The sequence below is a fragment of the Toxoplasma gondii genome, chromosome IX (assembly GCF_000006565.2).
Source record: "Toxoplasma gondii ME49 chromosome IX, whole genome shotgun sequence".
NCBI lineage: Eukaryota > Apicomplexa > Conoidasida > Eucoccidiorida > Sarcocystidae > Toxoplasma > Toxoplasma gondii.
This window is the reverse complement of record NC_031477.1, coordinates 5,958,174-5,980,627: the sequence shown is the minus strand read 5'-3', so window position 1 is coordinate 5,980,627 and position 22,454 is coordinate 5,958,174. Positions and strand designations below refer to the sequence as shown.

General features: G+C 53.6%; 5 protein-coding genes across 5 annotated transcripts in view; 2 read left to right on the top strand and 3 right to left on the bottom strand.

Annotated features, from left to right (window-relative positions):
- TGME49_306338 (dynein gamma chain, flagellar outer arm, putative) overlaps positions 1 to 7,093 on the top strand; it is a gene marked incomplete at both ends in the record, with an annotated part of 49,113 nt that extends 42,020 nt beyond the window's left edge. The window contains 10 exons of the mRNA XM_018782479.1: positions 4 to 139; positions 1,016 to 1,284; positions 2,594 to 2,971; positions 4,228 to 4,647; positions 5,135 to 5,383; positions 5,579 to 5,779; positions 5,885 to 5,986; positions 6,134 to 6,358; positions 6,559 to 6,701; positions 6,826 to 7,093. Coding sequence (XP_018636169.1) covers positions 4 to 139; positions 1,016 to 1,284; positions 2,594 to 2,971; positions 4,228 to 4,647; positions 5,135 to 5,383; positions 5,579 to 5,779; positions 5,885 to 5,986; positions 6,134 to 6,358; positions 6,559 to 6,701; positions 6,826 to 7,093 — 2,391 coding nt within the window. The remainder of the gene's footprint in view (positions 1 to 3; positions 140 to 1,015; positions 1,285 to 2,593; positions 2,972 to 4,227; positions 4,648 to 5,134; positions 5,384 to 5,578; positions 5,780 to 5,884; positions 5,987 to 6,133; positions 6,359 to 6,558; positions 6,702 to 6,825) is intronic.
- On the bottom strand, positions 6,526 to 8,239 carry TGME49_306334 (hypothetical protein). Its single transcript, XM_018782478.1, has 2 exons — positions 7,503 to 8,239; positions 6,526 to 7,441 (listed from the first exon to the last, which is right to left on the bottom strand). The coding sequence occupies exons 1-2, from the start codon at positions 8,031 to 8,033 to the stop codon at positions 7,403 to 7,405; spliced, it is 570 nt and encodes a 189-aa protein (XP_018636168.1). The 5' UTR covers positions 8,034 to 8,239; the 3' UTR covers positions 6,526 to 7,402.
- A 323-nt stretch (positions 8,240 to 8,562) lies between these two features.
- TGME49_306330 (phospholipase) lies at positions 8,563 to 12,582 on the bottom strand. Its single transcript, XM_002370354.2, has 4 exons — positions 11,338 to 12,582; positions 10,661 to 10,888; positions 10,162 to 10,419; positions 8,563 to 9,818 (listed from the first exon to the last, which is right to left on the bottom strand). The coding sequence occupies exons 1-4, from the start codon at positions 11,908 to 11,910 to the stop codon at positions 9,129 to 9,131; spliced, it is 1,749 nt and encodes a 582-aa protein (XP_002370395.1). The 5' UTR covers positions 11,911 to 12,582; the 3' UTR covers positions 8,563 to 9,128.
- Positions 12,583 to 13,950: 1,368 nt separating this feature from the next.
- Positions 13,951 to 21,423, bottom strand: TGME49_306320 (Myb family DNA-binding domain-containing protein). Its single transcript, XM_018782477.1, has 3 exons — positions 16,074 to 21,423; positions 14,835 to 15,389; positions 13,951 to 14,560 (listed from the first exon to the last, which is right to left on the bottom strand). The coding sequence occupies exons 1-3, from the start codon at positions 21,116 to 21,118 to the stop codon at positions 14,347 to 14,349; spliced, it is 5,814 nt and encodes a 1,937-aa protein (XP_018636167.1). The 5' UTR covers positions 21,119 to 21,423; the 3' UTR covers positions 13,951 to 14,346.
- Positions 21,424 to 22,193: 770 nt separating this feature from the next.
- TGME49_306310 (RecF/RecN/SMC N terminal domain-containing protein) overlaps positions 22,194 to 22,454 on the top strand; it is a 22,923-nt gene continuing 22,662 nt past the window's right edge. The window contains exon 1 of the mRNA XM_018782476.1: positions 22,194 to 22,454. This exon is cut by the window's right edge and continues 1,025 nt beyond it. The gene's annotated coding sequence lies outside the window, so the exon portion shown is untranslated.

The following is a 22,454-nucleotide window of genomic DNA, read 5'->3' as shown; positions in this document are numbered from 1 at the left end:
CAGGTGTATCGCTACGTCAATCGCGGACTGTTTGAGAGACACAAAACAACGTTTCTGATGATGGTGGCGACCAAAGTTCTGCTCACGGCGGGAGAGTTAACTTCCGCAGATGTGTCTTTGTTTCTGACAGCGGGCGCAGGTGAGATGCTTTTTGTGCCAGCGCGCCAGATGATGAAAAAAAGGCGCAAACGCATGCAAGATCTCACGGACTCCACCTCGCGGTGTGGGTTTTGCAGAAAAGATTCGCACCACCACCGTCCTCTTGCTCCCGCAAGACACGCAGTGGATAGATCGGGAAAAAAGGGGCGTCTCCAGAGATGGCAGAAAAACGCGCTTTCCAACGAAAAAAAAGAAGCCAAACAACGCTCTGAAGCGTAATGACACCCTCCTCCTCTTTTCAACTCTCGGCTTCGCTTTCTGGATGCACATGCATCTGGGCAGAAGAAAGAGCGACTGACTTAGTCACTCACGTCCAGGCACAGGGGGGTCCTGTGTGGCAGGCAGGAAACTTGCTACGACCTCATCCGCATGAAGGACAAGAAAAACAAACGAAAAAGTTCGGCGCGAAGCGGGCAGCCATCGTCTGAAGCCCGCGATTAATTCACGGACAGACACACTTCCGCTGTGCCTTCAACTTTCTCTCTCTCTGTCCACCCTCAGTGACCTGAACATACTCCCGCCGACGTCTACTGACGGGAGAAAAAACTTCCATATACATCATACCTGCAGGACTGCTAGACCCCTTCAAATGTAGCAGTCGTTATGTAAAACTCTTATAATACAACCTATAAAAGGCAAGATAAACTTATATATATATATATGTATATATATATATATATATATGTATATATATATATATATATATATATATATATTTGTGTGTGTGGACATGTGCATCTATGGATGAAGCCGTCTGTAGTTTTGCATGTTGATACAGTCATGGGAGTACAGAGTTACAGACGGTTTTTTGTTTTTCGGTGTTTCTTCGTGAACGGCGCCTTCTGTGTTTCGCCAGGCCTGGATGAACAAGCGGAGCGTCCCTGCCCGTACAAGTGGCTCGGACAAGACTCAAAAACGTGGTTGAATATTCTGCAGCTTTCTCGGCATTCTTTCGGCCATGAACAAATCCAGTTTTTCTGCGAGTTGCCAGACATCATTGGGAAGAACGAGGCGCAGTGGCGGAAGTTCCTTGAAGACAACGAACCAGAGAAACAAGCTGTCCCCGACTTCGAAGAAAGAATTCGCATGCAGAAGCCACTCGGGCCCTTCATTCGGCTTTGCCTTGTAAGAAAAAAACGTTTTTTCTCGCCTGCCACACATTGACAAAAGCGCAGCGGTGGCACGACACGAGGTCCTGGGCAAACCTGCGAAGACGCCCCCCCCAACGACTCTTGGGATAAGATACCGGCGACCTCCTGCCTAAAACCTGAGCTGCCCTCGTTCCTCTACATACAAAAATCTGTAGATACACATAAACATGTATGTAAATACACAAATATAGGCACCTAAACACAAACAATATATTCATATATATATATATATACATATATATATATATATATATACATATATATATATATATATAGTTGTTTGCACACAGAGATTCGTACGGGTTCCTGCCTGTATAGATAAAAAAGCATGGCGCATGGAAGGCAATACGCACTGGCAAGGGGGGCTTGTTTTGACACTTGGTGCTTTTTTCTTGGAGAGGCAAAAACGTTCTATGAAGACGTCGATCCGATGTGTCTGTGAAGTCCAATCTGGCTATCAAGAACTGCTCCTTTTCAGAAAGGGGACCAATACTTCCCTTCGCCTCCTATGTCTATGTCAGCCGTAAACGTTTTTCGCTCCTCGGCGCTTGCTGGACCCTCTCACTTCCACCCACTGTCGTAGTAGATACTTGCCAGAAAAGGCTGTGACGGTGTCAATGCTTTGACAAACAAAGTGGACACCCGAAGGCTGTTTGCTTTCCGCACACGTGGAGGACTAAACGAGGTTTCCCTGATTGTATTCATGAAAAGTGGTGTCTGATATATATATATATATATATATATATACGTATACATATATAAACATACATCTTTGCACCAATCTGTATTGGTGGTTCGGAAGTCGTTTTCCCAAGAACTAACGTGATCTCCTATTTCCAAAAACATAGCGAGAAGGGAAGTGTGTTTAAAAGAAAAGGGATGTTTAGCCTGGAAGTTAAGCCAGGAAGTTAGCATATATGCTTGTTCGTATGTGTGGACGGAGATCTGCATACTTGTGTATTTCGATGGAAAAATGTGTACGTACATTTATTTCTAAATATTTCTCCTTACTGTGCAAGTTGGCGGTTTGTATGCATATATATATATATATATATATGTATATGCGAATGTATATATATGTGAATATTTTCATGTTTGCTTGTATGGATAAAGAATTGCATATTTGTGTAGACCGATGCACTCATGTGCTTGAGGGCCGAGAATGCGTTTTTCGGCTTATTGCTGTGAAGTTGCTGAACCGCTGTCTCTGGGTCTCGCTGATTATTCGACTCTTTTCCAATTTAGCGTTTAAGATGTCTTTTTCTTTGTGCTTGCGGCTGCAGCTCCGGGCCTTGCGCGAAGACCGAACTGTGGTCGCTTCTGCCCGCTGCATCGAAGCGCTTCTCGATCCCCGGTACACAGAACCTGTGACCGACTCTGTGGAGTCGATATGGCAAGAGTCCCACAGTCGAACGCCTGTTCTCTTCTTGCTTTCTCCGGGGACCGACCCGACAGCAGTGATTGACGAACTGGCGAAGAAGAAGAAAAAGTTCCCCACAGATAAAGTGTCCATGGGAGAAGGGCAAGAGATTGTTGCGCGCGAGAAGATCAAGAACGGCTTCCTCTCCGGAGGCTGGGTCGTCCTTCAGAATTGCCACCTAGGTCTCAATTTCATGTCCGAGATCGAAGAACTCCTCCTCAAAGTGCAGGACGTTGCGAAGGTAAATGTCCACAAAAAAGCTGTCGGTGTAGGAGAAGAGACACTCGCTCTGGCATGCGCTGCGTCCCGTGAAGTCAAAAGTAGGTGTGACCTGACAGGGGCACTCCAGACTGAAAGAGACAAAGTCAAACACAGACCTCAGTGAGGCAGTCGCGATTCCTTCCCCTTTTTCTGCCGTGCTCGAAGAGCAGACAGAGGTGGAAGAAGGAGGAGCAAGCAGAAAGCAGCGAGGGCGGCGCGCAGAAGACAGTGATGCCACACAGTCTGAGTTTCCTGTTGACGCCAAGGAAAGATTTACATTTCGCTGAACAGATTCACATGCATCGCGCCATTCAGAAACGCAACACAGAATGAATCTGAGACGAACACATTTCCACATGCTTGGCAATTCACTTTGAACGGATCGCACCACATGGCCTCACGTTTTACTCATTCGCGCTTCTCTTGTCACTCTGCGACGCTCGGAAAGATCTGTCGCCGCGGCTGCGACTGGAGCACAACTCCTCCCCAGAACAAGCCTACATCCTCCTGCCTGTCTCAGAGAGGTGATCACTCTCAATGGGGTGGTACCGACCATACTAGTATCTGAGCAAGCGTTTTCTCTCCCTGTTAATACGAATGGAAGCAGCAGTGCATCTGTTGTCACGCCTAGAACATCAGCGATGTAGAATAACCTCATTACAACTAGAAGGTCTTGCTGACACCTGTGTACGCTACTGCGTCATGAAGGCACCAGTGGATTCGACAGAAAATCTTGCGCGCCTTGGAAAAGTGTGGGTGGAACTGAACCGGAAAGTGATGTCTATCTTTCGTAAAAGCCTCTTAAGCCGCGCATCGTTACTGATGCACCGCCTCTAGGTCCCAAACTCGACGAGGAGAGCTTCTGTACGTAGCGTGCTCATGCCGCTGGACGTGGAAAGCGGATTTTCTGAATAAAACTAGAACAGCAGACTTCGTCGAAGTTTGGAGAATGCCTCGGAATGGCTTTATGAGGTTGGGGAGCGCTGCAGTGGTAAAGAAACGGGAAGAGACCGTTGAGGATGCGCAGCAGTAACGGTGGTGCAGAAAAACTTTAGTGGTTACGAAATGGCACTCCATGTATGGAGCCTACGGCACCCCTCCAGTGGAATGGTTTCGAGAGTTGGCCAATCAGCGGTTCAAAGGTTCTTTGTGAAATCAAACAATGAAGAGGACAGACAATGAACTGGAAGAGAGGAAACGAAGGCGTGTCTCTGTATCTCGCTCCCGCACGTTCAGGACTTCCGGCTGTGGATTACATGCGAATCCCACAATAGATTCCCCATCGGCTTGCTTCAAATGAGCATAAAAGTGACAAACGAGCCACCAATTGGACTTAAGGCGGGGCTCCACCGAACGTTTACGACCATGGTCACGCAAGAGACTCTAGACAAGGTGGACCACGAAAAGTGGCGGAACATTGTCTTTGCAACGGCGTTCTTGCACAGCATTGTCCAGGAGCGAAGGAAATTCGGTCCTCTAGGTTGGTGTGTGCCCTACGAATTCAACTACTCCGATTTAGAAGCGTCGCTGTTTGTCATTGAGAAACACCTTGCCTCGACAATTCTCGTCGGCCAGCCGCTGTCGTGGTCGACGATCTGCTACATGGTTGCCGAGGTCCAGTACGGCGGAAGAATCACCGATGATTTAGATAGAGAGGTAACTTCCCACATGCCTATTTCCGAATCTCGAATCGGGGCATCTTTTTCTCCGAAACTCTTTTGACAGGTTGCTCTCTGCACACGAGACTCCGCAGAAACAACCTTCGAATGAATCACAGACTACGCTGAGCACAGGAAGGAGCAGTATTCCCGCTCATGAACCCACTCTGGCAACGCCTTGCGTCATTTCTGTTTTCCATGGTTCGTTGCCTAAGTTCCTGGGAAGATGTGACGCTCGCAACCGAAGAGAAACTGCAGAAAAAATAAGACGAAGCAAGGCAGACGGGTACACTCGCTGAACATCAGGGGTCCCCGACTCAAAAGAGGAGCGGGCAACTCTTTCGTGTACACGTGGGCCAGATATGCGCACTGGCCAGAAACTCCGACACGTCCACCGAACCCCACAAAAAACCAAACCGACGTTTTGTTGCGTTTTGTGGCCAAGCTAAAGCTCCGCGTCGATTTGTTGTGGGAGGTGTGTGCAGCTCTTCAATACCTACACGAGCAAGTGGTTTACGGATGAATTGTTCAAGCACAACTTCAGCTTCACGGGAAATGCAGCTGGACAGCACGACTTTCAGTACCGGATCCCTGACTGCCTCGAAATCGCCGCCTATAGAGAGTACATCAACACGTTGCCCGCTGTCGACCAGCCCAGCGTGTTCGGTCTCCACGTGAATGCAGATCTAACTTTTCGACTTCAGGAATCTTCGTACATGCTCAAGACCATCCAGGTACTCGAGACACACTCCGTCCCTCTACTCCTGTGTCCAGTGGAAGACCACGAGGCGCGTGTACATGTGTATGAAACTTTCAAGAAGAACTCGTGTTAGGCTGCGTCGCTGGCCTCAGCCAATGCTGCAACGCAGGAAAATGTGGACGCTTCGCGCACCACAGAGTTTTGGCCTGGTGTCCCTCGTACTGCCCAGGAAACGCAACCCAAAGATTCTAGGGGCGGCGGAGGCAAGTCTCGCGAAGAAGCCGTCAAAGAGAAGTGCCAGGAAATACTCAGCAAGATGCCTCCAGACTTCGTCGAAGAACAGTACAGAGAGCAAATTTCGAAACTGAGCAGCCCGCCGGGATTGCTGACCAAGGGCCTTCAGGTCCCTCTGAACATCTTCCTGTTCCAGGTAAGTCAGTAACTGGGATGGTTCTACCTTGACTGGGTTAGCACTTCGACGTCATGAAGAAGACGGTTGGCCTTTGCATTCCTGGCGGATTCGACTGTTCTGCAGGAAGTCCAGCGCATGCAACGGATCATTGCGCTGTCACGGAAAACCCTCATGGCGGTCATCGACGCCATTGACGGGCTCATCATCATGACGCCGGATTTGCAGGTACAGTGCAGTTCAAATCCTTCGTCTGGCTTCAGGACACTTCGTGGCTTTGCGCCTGTGTTAGAGATGCCCTCATCTCGGATCTTCAGCTCAGGCATCTTCGTCGGGGTGTTCTACTTTTTCTGTTACTTCCACTTTCCTCTCCAGGACGATGTCAACTTGATCTTCGACATGCGCGTCCCGAAGAAGTGGTTGCGAGACCCCAGTGGAGCTGAAATTTCATGGATTTCTTCGACGTTAGGCAAGTGGTTCAGCGGGATGCAGTTGCGAGTTGAACAACTCGTTTCCTGGCTTCAGAATGGGCGACCGAAGTCGTTCTGGCTCAGTGGATTCTTTAATCCTGAAGGATTTCTCACCGGGATGATGCAAGAGGTGAGGGCCACAAGCACGAGAAAAGACACCTCCGACCCCGGTGGCTGTGGCTACGCTTTTCGGCATGTGCGGGCAAAAACGTTTACGTTCGAAATCGGCGTCTGTCTGCACTAGCTCTTGTCGCCACCGGAACAGTACACTTCATCTTGCCGTGGACCCTATAAACAGTTCTGGAGTTTAATGCTCGTTCTGCACTGCAGGTGACCAGACAGCACAAAAAAGACCAGTGGGGCCTCGACGACGTCGTCCTCCACACTGAAGTTAAGGGGTATGACTATGACAAAGTGAAGGAGACTCCAGATGAGGGCGTCAACATTCATGGCCTCTACATCGAAGGTTCAAGGTGAGACTGTCTTCCGCCGCAGCCACGCAGCATTCGAGACGAACGCCCGAAGCTACATGACAAGTGACAAAATGCGTGATGGCCGCACATTCAAAGTGCAGGGCTCATTGCTCCATGTTTTCAGGTGGAACTGGCACGAAGGCAAACTAGATGAGTCGCTCCCGAAGGTCATGGTCGACAGAATGCCGATCTTGTATGTGACCGCAGTCACCTCGAAAGACAAAAAGAACAGAAGCGCAGAATTCGGCCAGTTCGAGCCCTATGACTGCCCCGTTTATAAGTACCCTAAGCGAACAGACAATTACCTAGTCTTCCGTGTTAACTTGCGGACAGAGGTGCAGCCGTCCCACTGGAAACTAAGAGGGACTGCTCTACTTTGCTCGATTGAATAAGAAGGAGGTTGTGGAGGTTGCTTTACGTGAATGGCGCGGTTTCTCGGAGTTGACGAACAGTCTACGCATCTCCATTGCCACGAATGGTGTGAGAGGCGCAACACATGCTGCGAATTCCAGCACGTTTTAGAATCGTGCTTGCAATCTGTTGCAATCTACATGGTTTACCAGTTGTGGGCCTCTTTGTCGCCCGCTTGGATTCAACAAACAGCCTCTCTACAAAACATTCTTAGAAAGATCGTAAAACCTCTGCCACCTTGTGCCAAAGGACGAACGCTGATTCCCGTGTTCAGCGGACGGGGAAGGACACTACACTGGCTGGACTGTTTCAGAGGTCCTTAACAAAGCCTGATGCAATGTAGTGTAAAAGTGCTCTGACGCCGTTCAACTGTGCTTCGACTCAGCGTACCTTCTGTGTGTCCATGACTGTTCCATACGCGGATGTCATATTGAGCGCGACAGCGGTAGCGTTGTTCAGCAAATTAGTTGTGGCAATGAACAGCCTGCCGGGCAAGGATGTGTCTGCCAGTTCAAAGAATGAATCAATCCATTCTTTGAGGGGAATCTGAAGCGAGTTTCCACGGAGTTCAAATAGATTAAATTTTTTGCGGCCAAACTCATCGACAAATAGCTTTGGAGCAGTTGGAGGAAAAAGCAATGAGAGGCCGTCAAACGGTGGCAGTAGGTGGCCCACTCCCCGAGCTGCATTCCACGCTGATAAATGAGTGGATAGAGGAGAGGTGAAGTTGCTTGTTTTGTGACCCGCGTCTCGTGAAATCCCTTCTGACCAGCCAGCACCGGCTTCCTGTGCAGCACTTGACAGCAGAACTGCTGGCGAACCATTCTGCCCGGACCACTTCCGGTCGCAGATGAAACATGCTGTGATAGAAATCGTCACGAGACCGAAGGCAGATGCCGCTCGGGTCAACTGCTTCGCCATGTTCAAACTGGTGTTACTGCGACGGGTGGACGACCGCTACAGGAAAAGATCCAAATATCTGGCTGAGTTGTCTTTGACGAAAGACATTGCCGGAGACACACAATTTGTGAGGAAAGTCTTCACGGGACTGCTACGGCCTACTTGTGCGGGTACGAAATTCATTACACCAAAACAGTTGCGCCTGAACAGGCGGACACTCCATTCTTGCAGTTACTACGCTTGTGACTGACCATGTGGTTCGCAACGCCGGTGTCGGTACAGTCGGATTTCCACACTGGTACTAGCCAACGAATGAAAAACTGCTGCTTTCACGCCTTGCGGAGGATCGTCTGCGTTTTATAAGCATGACATTTAATAAGAAAGTGACCTGCTGTCTCGAACCGCTCACTCGCGAAGAAAGGCAGAAGCCGTGGTTTCTGGAGAACCTGGCGAACATCGCTAATGCTGCGACGAAGCCTGCGTGTGAACTGCACTGTGTGGCTCAGTGTGCGTGTATGTGCTGGTCGTAGGTAGCATGTTTGAACTACCATGAATCACCACACCTTTTCACGGTTATATCCGGGATTTCAACAGTTAGTGAGTCTGCTCAGCTGACACCACAGGATACGTTGTTCGCGCAAAATCATAAGAAACGCGTGTTCCATAAGGGATTTCCGCCTTCGAACAAGAGGGAATAAACTGCTTCCGAGCTGGTCCCATCGACAAAAAAGCCAAAGCGGAGCATTCAACAATGCCACTATGACCATTGATAAGCAACGGTGAATTACGGACAAGCGGCTCCACTTCTCTAGAGCTCGATCCAGACCCGTACTCGAATTTGCCCCGATCCCGTTTAACCGGCTGATGATGCTGACTCAGGTGTCATCACGAAATGCGACTGTTGGATCCTCAATGCATGTGGCTCTCCAGTTATCTTCCAGTGGCTCCTTCGAGTGACTGCCGGTTGTACCGATAGATAAACCCAAATAGAATTTACCGATCGAACGGAGCCGATACATGGTTGATGCTTGACCGACCTGTTACATCAATTTCTCCTCTGCTGCGCCTACGCTACAAATTAACGTCTGAGTACAACTCCATTGGCTCACGGCGAGCTCATTCGTCGGCAGCAACTTGATTCGAGAGCCTCTTGGCAGTAGCTGCGGATTCCTCCTCCGACGTTCTGTTGTCGGGCTCGGGAGTTTGAGCTAGCACAGACTGCTCGGCGGCGTTAGTTGGTTCTCCGGGCTGTGGTGTGGCAGACTGAGACTGAGGTGCGGGTGTGGCTTGCTGCGGTTCAGCAGCTGCCGACTCATCATGAGTTGGGGAAGCAACCGGCTGTTCCTTACCCTCTGCCTCACTTCGGGCAGGCACATCGGCGGCAGGAGAGCCTTCGCCAGCTGGGGGCGCTGTTGACTCAGATTGAACAGCCGGAGCCTCCACCTCAGAGTGTGCAGGAGCGGCCTCCGATGCCGTTGGAACTGCATCGCGCGGCGCCTTATCGACTTCTGGGGAGGGAGATTCCCCTTCCTTGCGTTCTGTAATCTCCTCAGGTTGTGGTATCTTAATCCCATCTTCCTTTTGCTCCGGTGCCTCGTCTTTAGCCTCCTTCACTTCCTTCACATTGACATCAGCACCAATTCGTGGTGCGAGCCAGTCACGGATCACACGATCCATCAGCAAGTCACCTTCGGGCAGTTCCTTCGAGAGGCAGTGCCACATGTTGTCGAGAAGCCACAGATTCGCGTCTGGATGGTTCACCACCTTTCCCGACTTCACCACGTTGTCGTACTCGGCTTGATATTTCTGAATTCAGAGTACCACACAGAGCCAGGCCACAAAACACGAGGTTGCCCGTGGCGAAAGGGTTGGACGCGTTAGATTTAGGGTCGAATGAACTGGAGAATTCAAGTCCCTCTTTCCGTGATCTTTCCCAAGAAAAGTTCTCCTCATGTTGGATTTGAATCAGCGTCTCTTCGGTCAACAGGCGAAAGCTCTTTTTGACACATTTGCTCTGGGAAAACAGTCGAAAGTCACCACATCGCTTTGTTCCCTCCAAACTTCTCTCAGGAAGGCGAACCACAAGGGACGAACCACCACAAGGGGCAATTCGTGCCAAAGAAACGACCACCAAAATGAACTGGCTCACCTCGAGGGTCTCCTGGCTCCCGTCCATCTTTGCGCCAAGCGTGGCGGCGACGCAGACAGAGCCTTCCGGGTCCACGAAGGTGTCGTTCTTCGAGTGCACGATCAGCAAGGACGGGGTCTCCGGGACGTAGAAAGGATACGGCAGAGGAGAGTCCTTCGTTTTCACAGCTGGGTCGGGGAAAGAAAAGAAAGGGGCCTGCTCCCGGACTGTGTCCACAACGCGGAGCAACTCGTTCGACAGTCGCGCTCTGGACTTGCCCTGCACACAAAAACGGCAGCAGCCACAGCAGGGTTTCTCTTCTTTCGGTGTCTCTAAATCTCCAAAATGTAGGCGCCACAGGTCGCTCGGGGGTCCATGAAGTGCCACTCTGTTGAAAAGGATCAAGAAGAGACTCCAGTTCAATCGCCACGACCCAATGGAGCTCGCCGACTGGCCAGAAAAAGGTGACGGTGGAAGGGGGACGAAATTCCCCGTTTCCCCCCAACAGTCTCTCACTTACCGTGTAGCAGAGGGGGTCGACTTCGATGAGGTCTTGGAAGAAAGGATACATTTCGTTTTTCGCCGGCTTTCCCACCTCGAGGGAGGGTGCAAGCGCAGCGAGAGCCCGTGCGAGGGGAAGCAAATGCTTATTCTTCTTCTTGAGTCTCTCCATGCGGAATAGGGGGGCCATGCAGATCGCTCCTCTCAGTGGCAAAGGTTTCTTTTCCAGCGCACCGTTGCTAGATGCCTGCAAGCGGTATTTTCACAGGACTCAGGAAACACTCTGGTTTGCAGCAAACGGACGGCTGTGAGAAACTTACTGCCCCGTACCGGACCGATTCCTAATTGCTATCAGGTTCTCTTCATTCACAGCTGGACTTGTGTCAAGTACTCCGCAAAAACTTCTCTAGCGAGCGTACACTCCGGCCCTCGAGAAGCTACTTTTCTTGCCCAAGAAAAAACTCGTATCGATGTTCGTCAACCGACGCTTACCCCCCCAAAATACACATCTACTGCCCGCGCGTTATCTTGACTGGGTCGCGGCGTTGGCCGTGACCACCTCCAGGTATTTGGGCATTTTCCGCTTCGAGATGGAATCTATGGAGGCTGCGCGAGTCGCACATCGGCGTCACATCCTCTCCATGCGGTAGTTAAGAAACGCAAGGCCGCGCCTGCTTTCCTCCGTTCGTTTCCTACCTGAACTGCGTTGTGTTTTGTGCTGGCGGAGCCGCCTCCTACGAGTTCGACGACGCGCGCCGTGATACAGCCTCCGAGAGAGACACCGCAGATGAAGATCGGGAGACTGGGATCCTGGCTCGGGAGGACTTGCTCGTAGAGGAACTGGAGAGTGTCCCGAGGCAGGTGCTCAATGTCCAGAATGTGACTCTTTTTGCCCTTGTGCCCCTCCGACAGGCCAAAAGACTGCTGGTCGAGGCAGTGCACACTGCACTGTGCCTTGTTGAGTTTGTGCACCCAAGAGCCTTCGTACACAGGCGGGCTCTTGAGGTTTTGAGGGTCGTGGCGAAGGTAATCGAAGCGAGCGTGCATGCCGTACCCGTGACACAGGACTACTTTTGCGCGAGCGTTGGGAACGACCCAGTGGTGGCCGTGAAGCACAAGACCCTCGGGATTCCGCATTTCGGTCTGAGTCACCGGACCTGCGTTCTTGTACCACTCCTTTGCCGCGGCAATCTCTTTTTCGCGCTGCTTCGCCACCTTTGCCGGCGAAGGCGTTGCGGGTGTTCTTGGTGCGGTTTCTTGCGGAGCCATTGCTGCTTCTTAGAATAAAAAAAACTGCGACGACCGACGCGGAGAATTAGAGAGGTGGAAAACAATGATTTGGAGAGTTTCAAGCAATCGGGCTTGAGGTTCACACCAAAAGAAGTGTTGGCGGCTCCCAGAACCGGCGGGCTGAACGGGGGTCTCGGGTGAGGGCAAATGGTCAGCGAAGTCCCTGGCATGCCTGATTGCGCAGTTGACGCTCTCCGCAGAAGGAAGAAGGAAAGAGGCACGCGCTTTTTTGTGAAACTACTAACGCACTGCTAAGTGGGGAAAAAAGCGCCGCGCCAGGCACTCAAATCGGGTTCCAGGAAAGATGTGCCAGATGTGCAAATCAAGCCCCAGCGCATGCGTGGCTGTACAGCGATTCTTGCTGGAAGAAGCGGAGGGGGGGGGGAGGTTGGCCCTTGAGGTAGGTGACACTTTAGCGACATTTATTGCCCCTCCTGTGCCAACACGACTCTTCCAGAAACACGTTCTGAAGGGACAAAAGTGCTCCACACAAAATGCAGAAAAATGACCTAAGAAAGCCAGAAAACAGTCGACATTTCACACCCGCGGGTACAAGCCACCGCGCGCCCAGTTTGCTGTTGTGCCCCGAGCTGCAGCACGCCGTTGGTGAGTTCGCAGCGAGGAAACCAAGACACAACAACCGGAAACACCGGAAAAAACGAATCCTGGAGGGCCAATCAAACTTTCTTGGTATTGGAGACAACAATAACCGAAACAACACACCCCATCGACGGATACCCATTGCTGCTCGCTTCTCGTATGAAGGACACAGATTAGCGACTTGCGAGCAAAGGAATGCGGAACTCCGTGCAGGTTTTACGCGTGAGTGGCGAGGGAGGGCTGGCGAGCATTAGAAGGAGCCAGAACGGCTGCTCGGAAGTAAGAGCTTACATACATCAGCGAAGAAAGGCGCGTAGGAGGGGAAACACAAATACCGGCTGCGCCAAGATTTTGAGCTGTGGAAAACCGTCATATCAAAAACGGGCAACTCATGTTTTTGTCTCCTTTGTAGTTTTGGCTTCGTCCACCTACATAAATTACAGTACATGCACACGAGACGACTGGTGAATTGACCGGGGAGGTAAACTCTCACGTCTGGGTCCGTTAGAGGACCATGGCACACACAGTTCCTTCGGCGTTTTTTTAAGAAGGTATCAGTTGGCGACATGTTTTAGACGGAAAAAACGGGTCTTCTCGCTCTTGCAAAATGTCCACGAGGTCGCAACGACAAACGCTTGGCATCATTTCCACTGTCAACGGACGTACGTCGAGGCGGGGGGAGCTGGCAAACCGTGTTGGGTGGGTCGGACATTGAGGGGGGTTTCATCAGGGGAAATACAACAAAGCATTGTCTAAGAAAAACATTTATTGCTCGCTAAATCATCCGAGGTCACTCGTAGTTTGCTATGAAACATACGTGTTTGCACGGTGGACAGTTCATACAGCTTCCCGTCGACAGAGGTTGGCCTCTACCTCATTCCGGGCAATACATACCCACCTGTCACCATGTCAACAGAAAAGCATTTTTTAGCTAAGAAGCGGACACCTAAAGCAAGCGTGTATCTCACTAATGGAGTGTTGGGAGCGCTTACAGAGGGCGAGTACTCTGGAAAGTACATCTGTTGACATGTTTATCAACGACAACCAACATAGACGTACCTACATTCCTGCATGCAAGTGTTCCAACAGTCCAGATCGAATGACATGTCCTTTGACCCTCCTACCTACCTGTCTCACCCTGACATTGTTCCTGTTTCTCACTAGATACCTATGTGGCCGGCCGGTTCTACTTGTTCATCCTAGTTTGAAACTGCAGAAGCAGGCGCTTGCTAGGGAGCTCTTAAAAACAAGCTAGAAACTGCCGTCTGAAAATGATCACTCTGTGAAGGACCTTTGAGTGTTTCCGGTTGTTCTTTGACGCCATTAGCACTCTACGGAGCGACCGAGTGGATAAAGACCAACTTCACCGAAGAAAAGACCATGAAGAGACTTCAAGAAGAAGGATAGCCAAACACACTGACCACCACAAACAGCTGCGCCGCACGACAGAGAGCACAAAATGTTGTCGTTAGTCTTCCTGTGCAAGTCTCGCGAACCAAGGAGAATGAACCATCGTTCGGATCGGCGCGGAGTTTTGTGACCGTTTACTCCGAAATCCCGACAAAACTGTCAGTCGCTTTTGATAGTGGGGAAGAGTCGCCACAAAAACCGTCGGCTTCGGTCCGCAGCCGCAGCACTCGGGAGAAGCAAAGTCCCCCGAGAAAAACACAAGAGGTCAGGGCTGGACTGTGGAATACTGAAGAGGCCAAAGAAAAGTGTGTATGTTTTCAGCTCAGCGACAGAGGGAATGATACGACCGTTTCGGCGAGTTCAAAGCGACCCGCATTTACGGAGAGCAAAGGAACTGCGGACTCTTCAAGAAAGGTCTCGCAGTGACCAAGTGTCAGAGTGTGTATCTGATACCACGTGGTTATGTTTTACTAGGTTTAGCCATTTATCTTTCAGTTGCATGTTTGTTCTGCACCCTAGAAGGTGTCCGTAGTGTCGAGAAATGCGTTTCCAGTTGCCCACTCCATATTCGTTCACTCCGCGAACGAATATTTGCGTTTCCTCCGCCGTCCACCGTAACCTGAGAAGACGTCACATGTGCCACACAGTGTGCCCACGAACACAGACGCCTGTGTCGTCTTATACTCGGATAATCCCCATCGTAAACCCACCTTTGTTTCACTTGACTTTCTCTCGCTACCCTTCTCTCTGCATCTGGACGCAGGTCTCTCGAGGCGCTCTGCCGCAGGATCCCTGTCTCGTGTTGACCCCCCGCGTTGCTTCGTGTGTGACGCTCTGCCCCCTCCCGCCCTTTGGCTTCGCTGTCTGTCGCTTTACTTGCCAGGATGTCTTACCTTCTTTCCTTCTTGACGGCTAAGAGGTTTGCGTTCAGAATCTGTGTCTCGTCTTTGGCGTATCCCCCAGTGTCGCAAGAGCTGCCGGTCCACCTGCGCGTCCGCAAACTCCCGGAGCTCCTCGCGTGTACACCTTCTCCCGAGTTCTCGAGTTTGCACAGCGCGAGCTGTTGGTCTCGTTCGCTACTTGCATGCGCCTCGTCGCCTTCCACACGCGCTGCTGCCAGACACAACCGCTCAGGCGTCTGGTGCCTTACCACGGCCGCTGCAGCGGGACCGCGGTCTTCCCGCGAAACCGGCGCTCCACTTGACACTCGGCCGTTTCCGCGCGGCTCCTCTGGAGACTCGTCTCCACATGCGTTCTGCAGGAACCGCGGTGACGAGGAAGAAGCCGCAGCACCGCTTCGTGGGGTGCGCTCTGACGGGGGCTGCGGCCTGCCAAGAGAAAAAGACTTTTCGGGTGAAGACATGCAGGCGCTCTTGCGGTCGCGCCGGCCTCGGAGCCATGCAGACTCCAGACACGGCTTCGTCGTCCGCACTGTCTGAGTCGGGACGCTGCGAAAAGACCAGACAAACCAGCAGGGGAGGAAATGGGTGTAGAGAGGCGAGTCGCACAGACAACTCCCTGCAGGCCTGCCGCTGAAGGGAGAAATCGAGAAGCGCTACACGCGTCACAACCTGAGAGACACATGCAAGGACGCGGCCGCTTACACAGAGCGTGATACGTCGGCCGCTCTCCTGAGAAGCAGACACAGAAGTGGAGGTGTGAGACAGAGATAAAAAACAGACGCAGCACGAGATCAAAAAGGCGACAAAGAGCCAAGGAAAAGAGAAACAGAGAGTGAAATCTGCGTGCCGGCGAATGCGGAGCCAGAAGCACAGGGAAGACCACGAAAACAACCTCTCAAAATGTTTGCATGCGCGTTCTGCAGTGGAAAACGAGATGCGGACTGACTGCAGGAAAGCCAGGCGCCAAAGCGCAACAGAGAACCTACTTTTTTTTTCGTGGTCTCGCTCCACCCCCCACACATCACCCGTTTTGAATGGGATGACTCTTGCCATCACCTAATATGCTGGAAAATACTATGATGATTCAGGGACACTATCAACAGGTGAGAAAGACGCACACCAACGACCCGTGTACTGCTCCTTTCTCTCCTCTCCAAGAAGAATCCACGAGACGCGTTTGACTGGCCACACCCCTCTGTTCTCTTTGACGGGTCTTCGGCCTCCACCTACTCTTCGATTTCGTCCGGGTCCACTGTTCCTTCCTCTTCGGCTTTCACCGATCGCACGCCAACTGCGCGTTTCCCCTGTCTCGACCTGGAGCGCCTCTCTCGCCGTCCGTCTCTTCTCTTTCCTTCTCTTCTGGGTCGCGCGTTTTCCTCCAGCGTTCTCAGTTCGTTTGGAAATGGGACGACGGAGGCGTTGTTGAGTGCCAGGTAGTCCTGGACACTGCATCCATGAGTGTGAATCCCTTCGTTGCCCGCTCTGCCTCTTGGCGCGTCTTGTACGGACGCGACAACCAAGGGAGAGACAGAATCAGAAACATGCTTCTCTACATGCAGAGTGCCTCTCCTCTCTTGCTGCCCTCGCCTCTGAGCACCTGCCTCGCTGAGTTCTCGCCAGCCTTCCATGTATTGTTTGCTGTTCTGGGTGCGGGTCTCGCCTTCGCCTCTGCGTTCCCTCTCAAGTGTCTCCAAGTGTCTCCCTTCTCTCAGGCCTCTCACGCCCACACCGCCGGGTCGAAGCGGCTGCGACGACTGACAGGCACCTCCTTCATCTCGTCTTTTCCCTCTTTGCCAGGGAGACTCTACGCCTTCCGCCTCGCTCTCGTCTTCGCAGTCCGTCCGTCCCCATGAGTCCACCGCTTCCTCGTCATCTGCATCTTGCGTCTCCTCCAGCTGCTTCTCGAGATGTGCGAGTGCAGCGTCGAGCTCCCCGCGCTCTCTGGCGAGCTGCGCATGCAGTTCGTGGTAGCTACGGAGGCCTACCCAGTGCGCATACCAAGTACTGAAGTGGCTTTCGGGCAGACAGTGCTCGCAGATGAAAGTGATGTAGATGCACAAGTCTTTGGCTGCTTGCTGAAGGAGACGACGAACGTCGTCGAGGTACCGCGACACCCAGTTTGGTTCAAAAAACCCAGCATATGTTCGTTCAACCTCTTTTTTCACTCCTCGCATCCTTCGACTTGACTCGCTCTCCTTCTCAAATGCTTCACGCTCCTCTTCTCCTTCTTCCTCGCCACGGCTGCCTTCTGTGGCAGTTTCGTTCTTGTCCGTTGTTTTCCAGGGTGAGCTTGTGACCAGGGGCGATTCGGCGATTCGCGGAGACATAACATGCGCCTCGTCGACGCACTCGGCCTTCGACCTGCTTCGCGTTGTGCGCCCTGTTCCTTCAGGCTCTCTTTTGTTTCGCGTCGAGACTTTGTCTGCGTTTCTCCCTTCTCCTCTGAGTTCCGTCAAAGTCTCTGCCTCAGCACTCACAGCGGGAGCGGGAGGCCGAGACCCGCGGCTCGCAGCTTCGTTTTCTGCTCCTGCGTTCGCGTATGCGTTTTCCTTTTCGTCTGCCTCGCCTTCTGGATGGTCTCTCGCCGCCTCGCAGGACTCCCGTTGCGAGCTCGAAGTCGCGTGCATCCCAAAAACCAGGGCACTGGTCACTCGTCGTTCCTCGAGGTCGCGACTGAAACTGAGGGCGGCGAGCAGACCCTCTAGCGGATCTGCGTCTTCTTCTTCTTCGTTCCTCAGACTGTTCTCGATCTGCCTCAGAGTCCTCTCGCAGTCGAGAATCTCTTCCCGCCTTTCTCGTGAGACGCTTGCCACCGGGATACGCAGGAGCGCCTCCAGCAGCAGAACGTCTCTGGCGGCGCGGCAGAAGGCTTCGTCGAGCTTCGAATCTGGGCTGCACCTCCCGTTCTCCGAGAAGAACTCACGGTATCCGTCGCCGTCGTCTTTTCCACTGAACGGCACCTCGTCCCTAAAAGCGCCCTCTGGGGGCGAGGCGTGATCCGGCCGAGAAGACACACCTCGTCCTGCGTCCTCGCCTCGAAAAAAGCCGTCGTCCGGGGATGGAGAAGCGCCGAGACTGGATGATGCGTCGCGCAGTGTTTCGTTGCCGTCTCTCTCGGCTGGAACTTCGCTGTCGCCGAGTGCGTCAGAGAAACCACAGCACACAGGGGTCCTTCCCCCTGTCTGAATTGGGTCGCGGACTTCTCCTTCATGTCTAGCCATTCGCCACTTGCCTGGATCCTCTGCTTCGTCGCCGTCCTTCACCATTTTTCCTCTGCCGCGTTCCCTCTGCTGCGCCGAGACCGGAATGCCGCGCGCGGGCGGTTCTCCCTCGGTGGACTCTGTCCGCTGTGGCCTTCTTTCAGCTTCGCGGAGAACCTGAAGGTCCCAGACGCATTCCTGGGAACGAGACAGAATTGCGGCGCAGGCTCTCATTTCTTCCACGAGTGCTTGCCGGGTGAGTTCCAGGTGCACCCTAGACTCCTCGAGCCTCGCGCGTCTGTCGCTGTCGCCTTTCCCAGCCAAACCGGTTCGGTTGGAGCTGAAAAGCACAGATGCATGCGCTGGCGCAAACGCACACACGCAGCTTCCGGAGACGCTCGTTCTCTCACCTGTCGACTTCATGCACAGCGCAGCCTCCTCACCTGAGCCTCTCATGTCTCCTAGGGCGCACAACCACGCCTGCAGGGCGGAGACGAAGGCGGCGACAGGCGAGGGAGTTTCCTCGCCTTGAGGCGTCGGCCAGAGGCGCTGAACGAGAGAAAAAAGCGCGACGCGAAGCACAGGAGGCGAAGGAAGGAAAAAGGGAGTTGTCGTGGAAGCTCCTTGGCTGTCTTGGGAACGCGGTCGCTGCATGAAGCTGTCGCTCGACTCTTCAAGCGCCTTCCTCGATTCGCCTTCGAGTGTCTCCGACGCTGCGCTCTTATCACCAGCCAGATACACCTGCTGGTCGCTCATCTCTCTGCCGTTGGACGCAGAACTCGAGACAGGCGGAGAGAAATTTGCAGTGCCTGTCTCTCGTCGATCTGTCTCGTACACGCTGAACTGTTCTGAGTGGGCGGTCGCCGCCCTCAGCAGCTTCAGGGCATTGGAAACGAGACATTGAGAGTCCACTTTTTTTGAGGACGTCGTCGCCTTTCGACACGGCGACGCCTCTCTTAGAGAGGAGATCCATGCCGACTTATCAAGTTCACAGAAAACAACTTTCCAGAGAGGGAACGCGGGACCTTCTCGCCTGGCCTCGTCGCTGCCGACCACCTCATACAAACCAGGGCGGCGACCCAAGTAGCGTCTGTACCACAGATCATGCTGGCCTCGTTTTGTCTCGTCAACGGAGACAGGAGACTCCCCAGACCTGGAGGAAATGGAGAATGGCGTCGCGCTCTTTGTTCTCCCAGAGACAGCTACCGACAGAGACATCTCGCCATTCGAAGCGGAAGGCCTTTCAGGAGCGTGCGAACCTTCAAAAAGAACATCGACCTCCATCGCTTGCTTCCCTGTCTCGTTTTCCTCTTTGCGCCAATCCGTGTCTCGAAGGTCTTCCGGTGCCTCGCCCCGACCCTCCGCCTTCTCAGCATCCTCCCGCTGATCCCCGAAATGACTTCCTTCCTCGCCGACGTGATTCTTTCCTTGCTTTCCTTTTCCCTCTTCCTCTTGTTCTTTCCCCTCCTCTGGCTCTCTCTCTTCCTCTGGCTCTCTCTCTTCCTCTGGCTCCCTCTCTTCCTCTGGCTCTCTCTCTTCCTCTGGCTCTCTCTCTTCCTCTGGCTCCCTCTCTTCCTCTGGCTCTCTCTCTTCCTCTGGCTCTCTCTCTTCCTCTGGCTCTCTCTCTTCCTCTGGCTCCCTCTCTTCCTCTGGCTCTCTCTCTTCCTCTGGCTCCCTCTCTTCCTCTGGCTCTCTCTCTTCCTCTGGCTCTCTCTCTTCCTCTGGCTCTCTCTCTTCCTCTGGCTCCCTCTCTTCCTCTGGCTCTCTCTCTTCCTCTTGCTCCCTCTCCTCCGCTTGTTCTCTCTCTTGTTCGCAGAACTCGAGAGCCAAGAGACGCAGGTGATTTGCAAGGCTTCTCTGGTAGCAGCGCGCGACCTGGAAGTCCCTGGGGGTAGGGGGATGCGGGGCGCTGAGGCAGAAGGGAGGCGCGAGGGGAGAGGGGAAGAGTAAGCCGCGTCCGCCGGCTCTCAGAGCGTTGTCCACGGCTTTGATCGCGCCCATCGCAAGGAGATGTGAGTCGCTGTGCCTTCGAGAACACCGCGGCTGTGTCTCCTCCCAGTTCGTCGGCTCCCGCTGCCCAGGACCATGAGACAGAGAGAGTAGCGAAGCTCGTGGAGAAGCCGCTGGTGTCGAAGCGGGCGACAGGGAGGCGAAAGAAGGCGACGAAGAGCGTGAGCGGTCAGATCCGAAGCTCGGCGAGGTCCCCTTGCCTTTATCTGCTACGGCGTCTGCCAAAGGAACGTCCCGCGTCGGTGCGTTCTCTTGAGTTGCCTCGTTTTCGTCGACTTTCTCCTCCGGAACCGCCGCAACCGCTGCTCGGTCTTTGCCGTACCGTTTTGCCTCGGCCGCGTCTTTCGTTTCTCCTTTCGCCGCCAGCTCTCGCACACACACAGTCTGCGGGAGAACGCGGCTCTGTGACTGAGTCCCGAAGTCGAGGAATCGAGTCCAGAAGGCCGAGGAGGCGAAGAGGTGATCAGCCAAGGCTTCTGCCATGAGACAGGCAAGAGAAGGCGGGACAGAAGGCTTCGCTCTGTGAAGATGGGCTGGCAAATCGAACGCGAGACGCGTCTTCTCCCAGGCGTCGGGGACCTCGCCGGCGAGCTCGCTGTCGAAAGAGGAGTTGAGTTTCCTTTTCTTCGCTCTCCGTCGTCCTTGCCAGGCCTCCAAACGGGACGAGAGGCCTTGAGAGGGATCGGTCGACTCTCCAGCAGAGAGAGCTGCATGACTGGAAGCCGGCGTGGAAGAAGCGAAGCATGGAGGCGCTGAAAACATCTCCGGACTGTTCCTGTCAGAGGCTCCCCCGCAGACAGCGTCTAAGCTGTTCCTGGCCACTGATCGAGACATGGCAGAAGAGCGCTGAACTCTGTGTTTCCTCGTTCCCGGAACTCCTTTGCCTTTCGCCTCCATCAATTGTCTGCAAGTCGACGGATCCTTTGAGAAAGACGTTGCCGCTTCGATTTTCTTCATGTCGTGTGAGCGTTTTCTCTTGCAAGTCGCAGCGCTTCGAACTGCAAGTACGGGCGAGGTGTGGGGAGTTCGCTCTCGAGGAGCTGCTCCCGGCGCAGAGCCTCGCATGCTGAAGATAACGGAAAGGAAGGCCTGCTCGGACTCTCTGCATTCGCCTTTGCGCGCCGGAAAGAGGATCTCGCCTCGAAAGCCTCTCCTTTTTCTCCTTGTCGCCCCCCTGCCAGATGTGAGGGAAGCTGTGGAGAGCTGCGGGCGTCGACTCCACACTGCGTGCCTTCGCGCAGAGAAACCGTTGTGAGGGAACGCTCTGCGAGAGACTCGCGAGTTCAGAAGGCGTCAGGGAGAAGAAACGCATGCCGCTCAGACGGCAAGCTCACACGCGACCCCACACACGCTCCGCGAAGCCGGAGAGGAGACGGGGCTACGGAAAAGAAGAGAAACAGCGACAGAGAGAGGGGGGACGAGCGGCAAAAACGACAGGTAAGGGGAGAAAAAAGCTCGGCAGAGGCAGAGCCAGAGGAGACAAGGGAGAGCGAAGGGAAAAGAGAGAAAAAACTCGGAAAGGCGCTTTGCGGTCACAGCCGAGAGAGAAGAAGCCAGCCCTCTCCAGTGTTCGACTTTTGCCGTCGGCACAGCAGTTCGCGGAGACATGCTCGGACGCCTGTACGCTCAGGCGGAACACAGGAAATGCGTTTCGCCGAGCATGGACCCCACCCTCTGGGAGCCGCTTGCGAGAGAGAGAAGCTCGGGAGAAAGGGCAAGAGTGGGGACGGATCCCCGAGCGAGGGCAAGGCCTGACAACGCGAGGCAGGCGGTCCGGACGGGAGAGCTCGGAAGCCTCACTGGGCGTCTTGCCATCGCGACTCGAACCTGAACTCTTCCTCCTCGTTGGAAGCTGACGACGAAGAGCGACCGAATCAGTTAAAGGCCTCCGCGTCTCTCGAGGCGACAAACGGCGGCGGTCGCCGCGCCGGAAGAGACGGAGACGGGCGGCTTTTCTCGCTCGCTGAGTGTCTGCTGAAGAGAGTCTCCTTTTCGTGGAAATCGTTGAAGTTTCTTCTCACGCGGTGCCGCCGCGGTTCGTCTCCTCTCTTTCTTTTCCTCGACCCTCTGCGCATTTCGAGAAGCCTGTAACGGCCGAAAAGCCTGCGCTAAATCGGGGAACTGCCGGCGCTTTGGACACACACAAGAGAGACGGCACAGCTAGCCCCTGCATGCAAGCGAGTGCACACGGCGCCACCAGCGCCGCAGGGAATCGCTGAAAAGGGCGGAAAAAAGGAAAGGCCTGTAGAACTTTGAAATGCCAGGTCGTCTTCGCTGCGAGTCGAATCTCATGCAGCGGGAGAGAAAGGGAGAAATAGGGAGAAGAAGGGAGAAAACCGGAGGCGGCAGAACCGTGAGAGGGAGACAGGCGCGTCGGTCGCAAAAAGCAACCCCCCGCTGT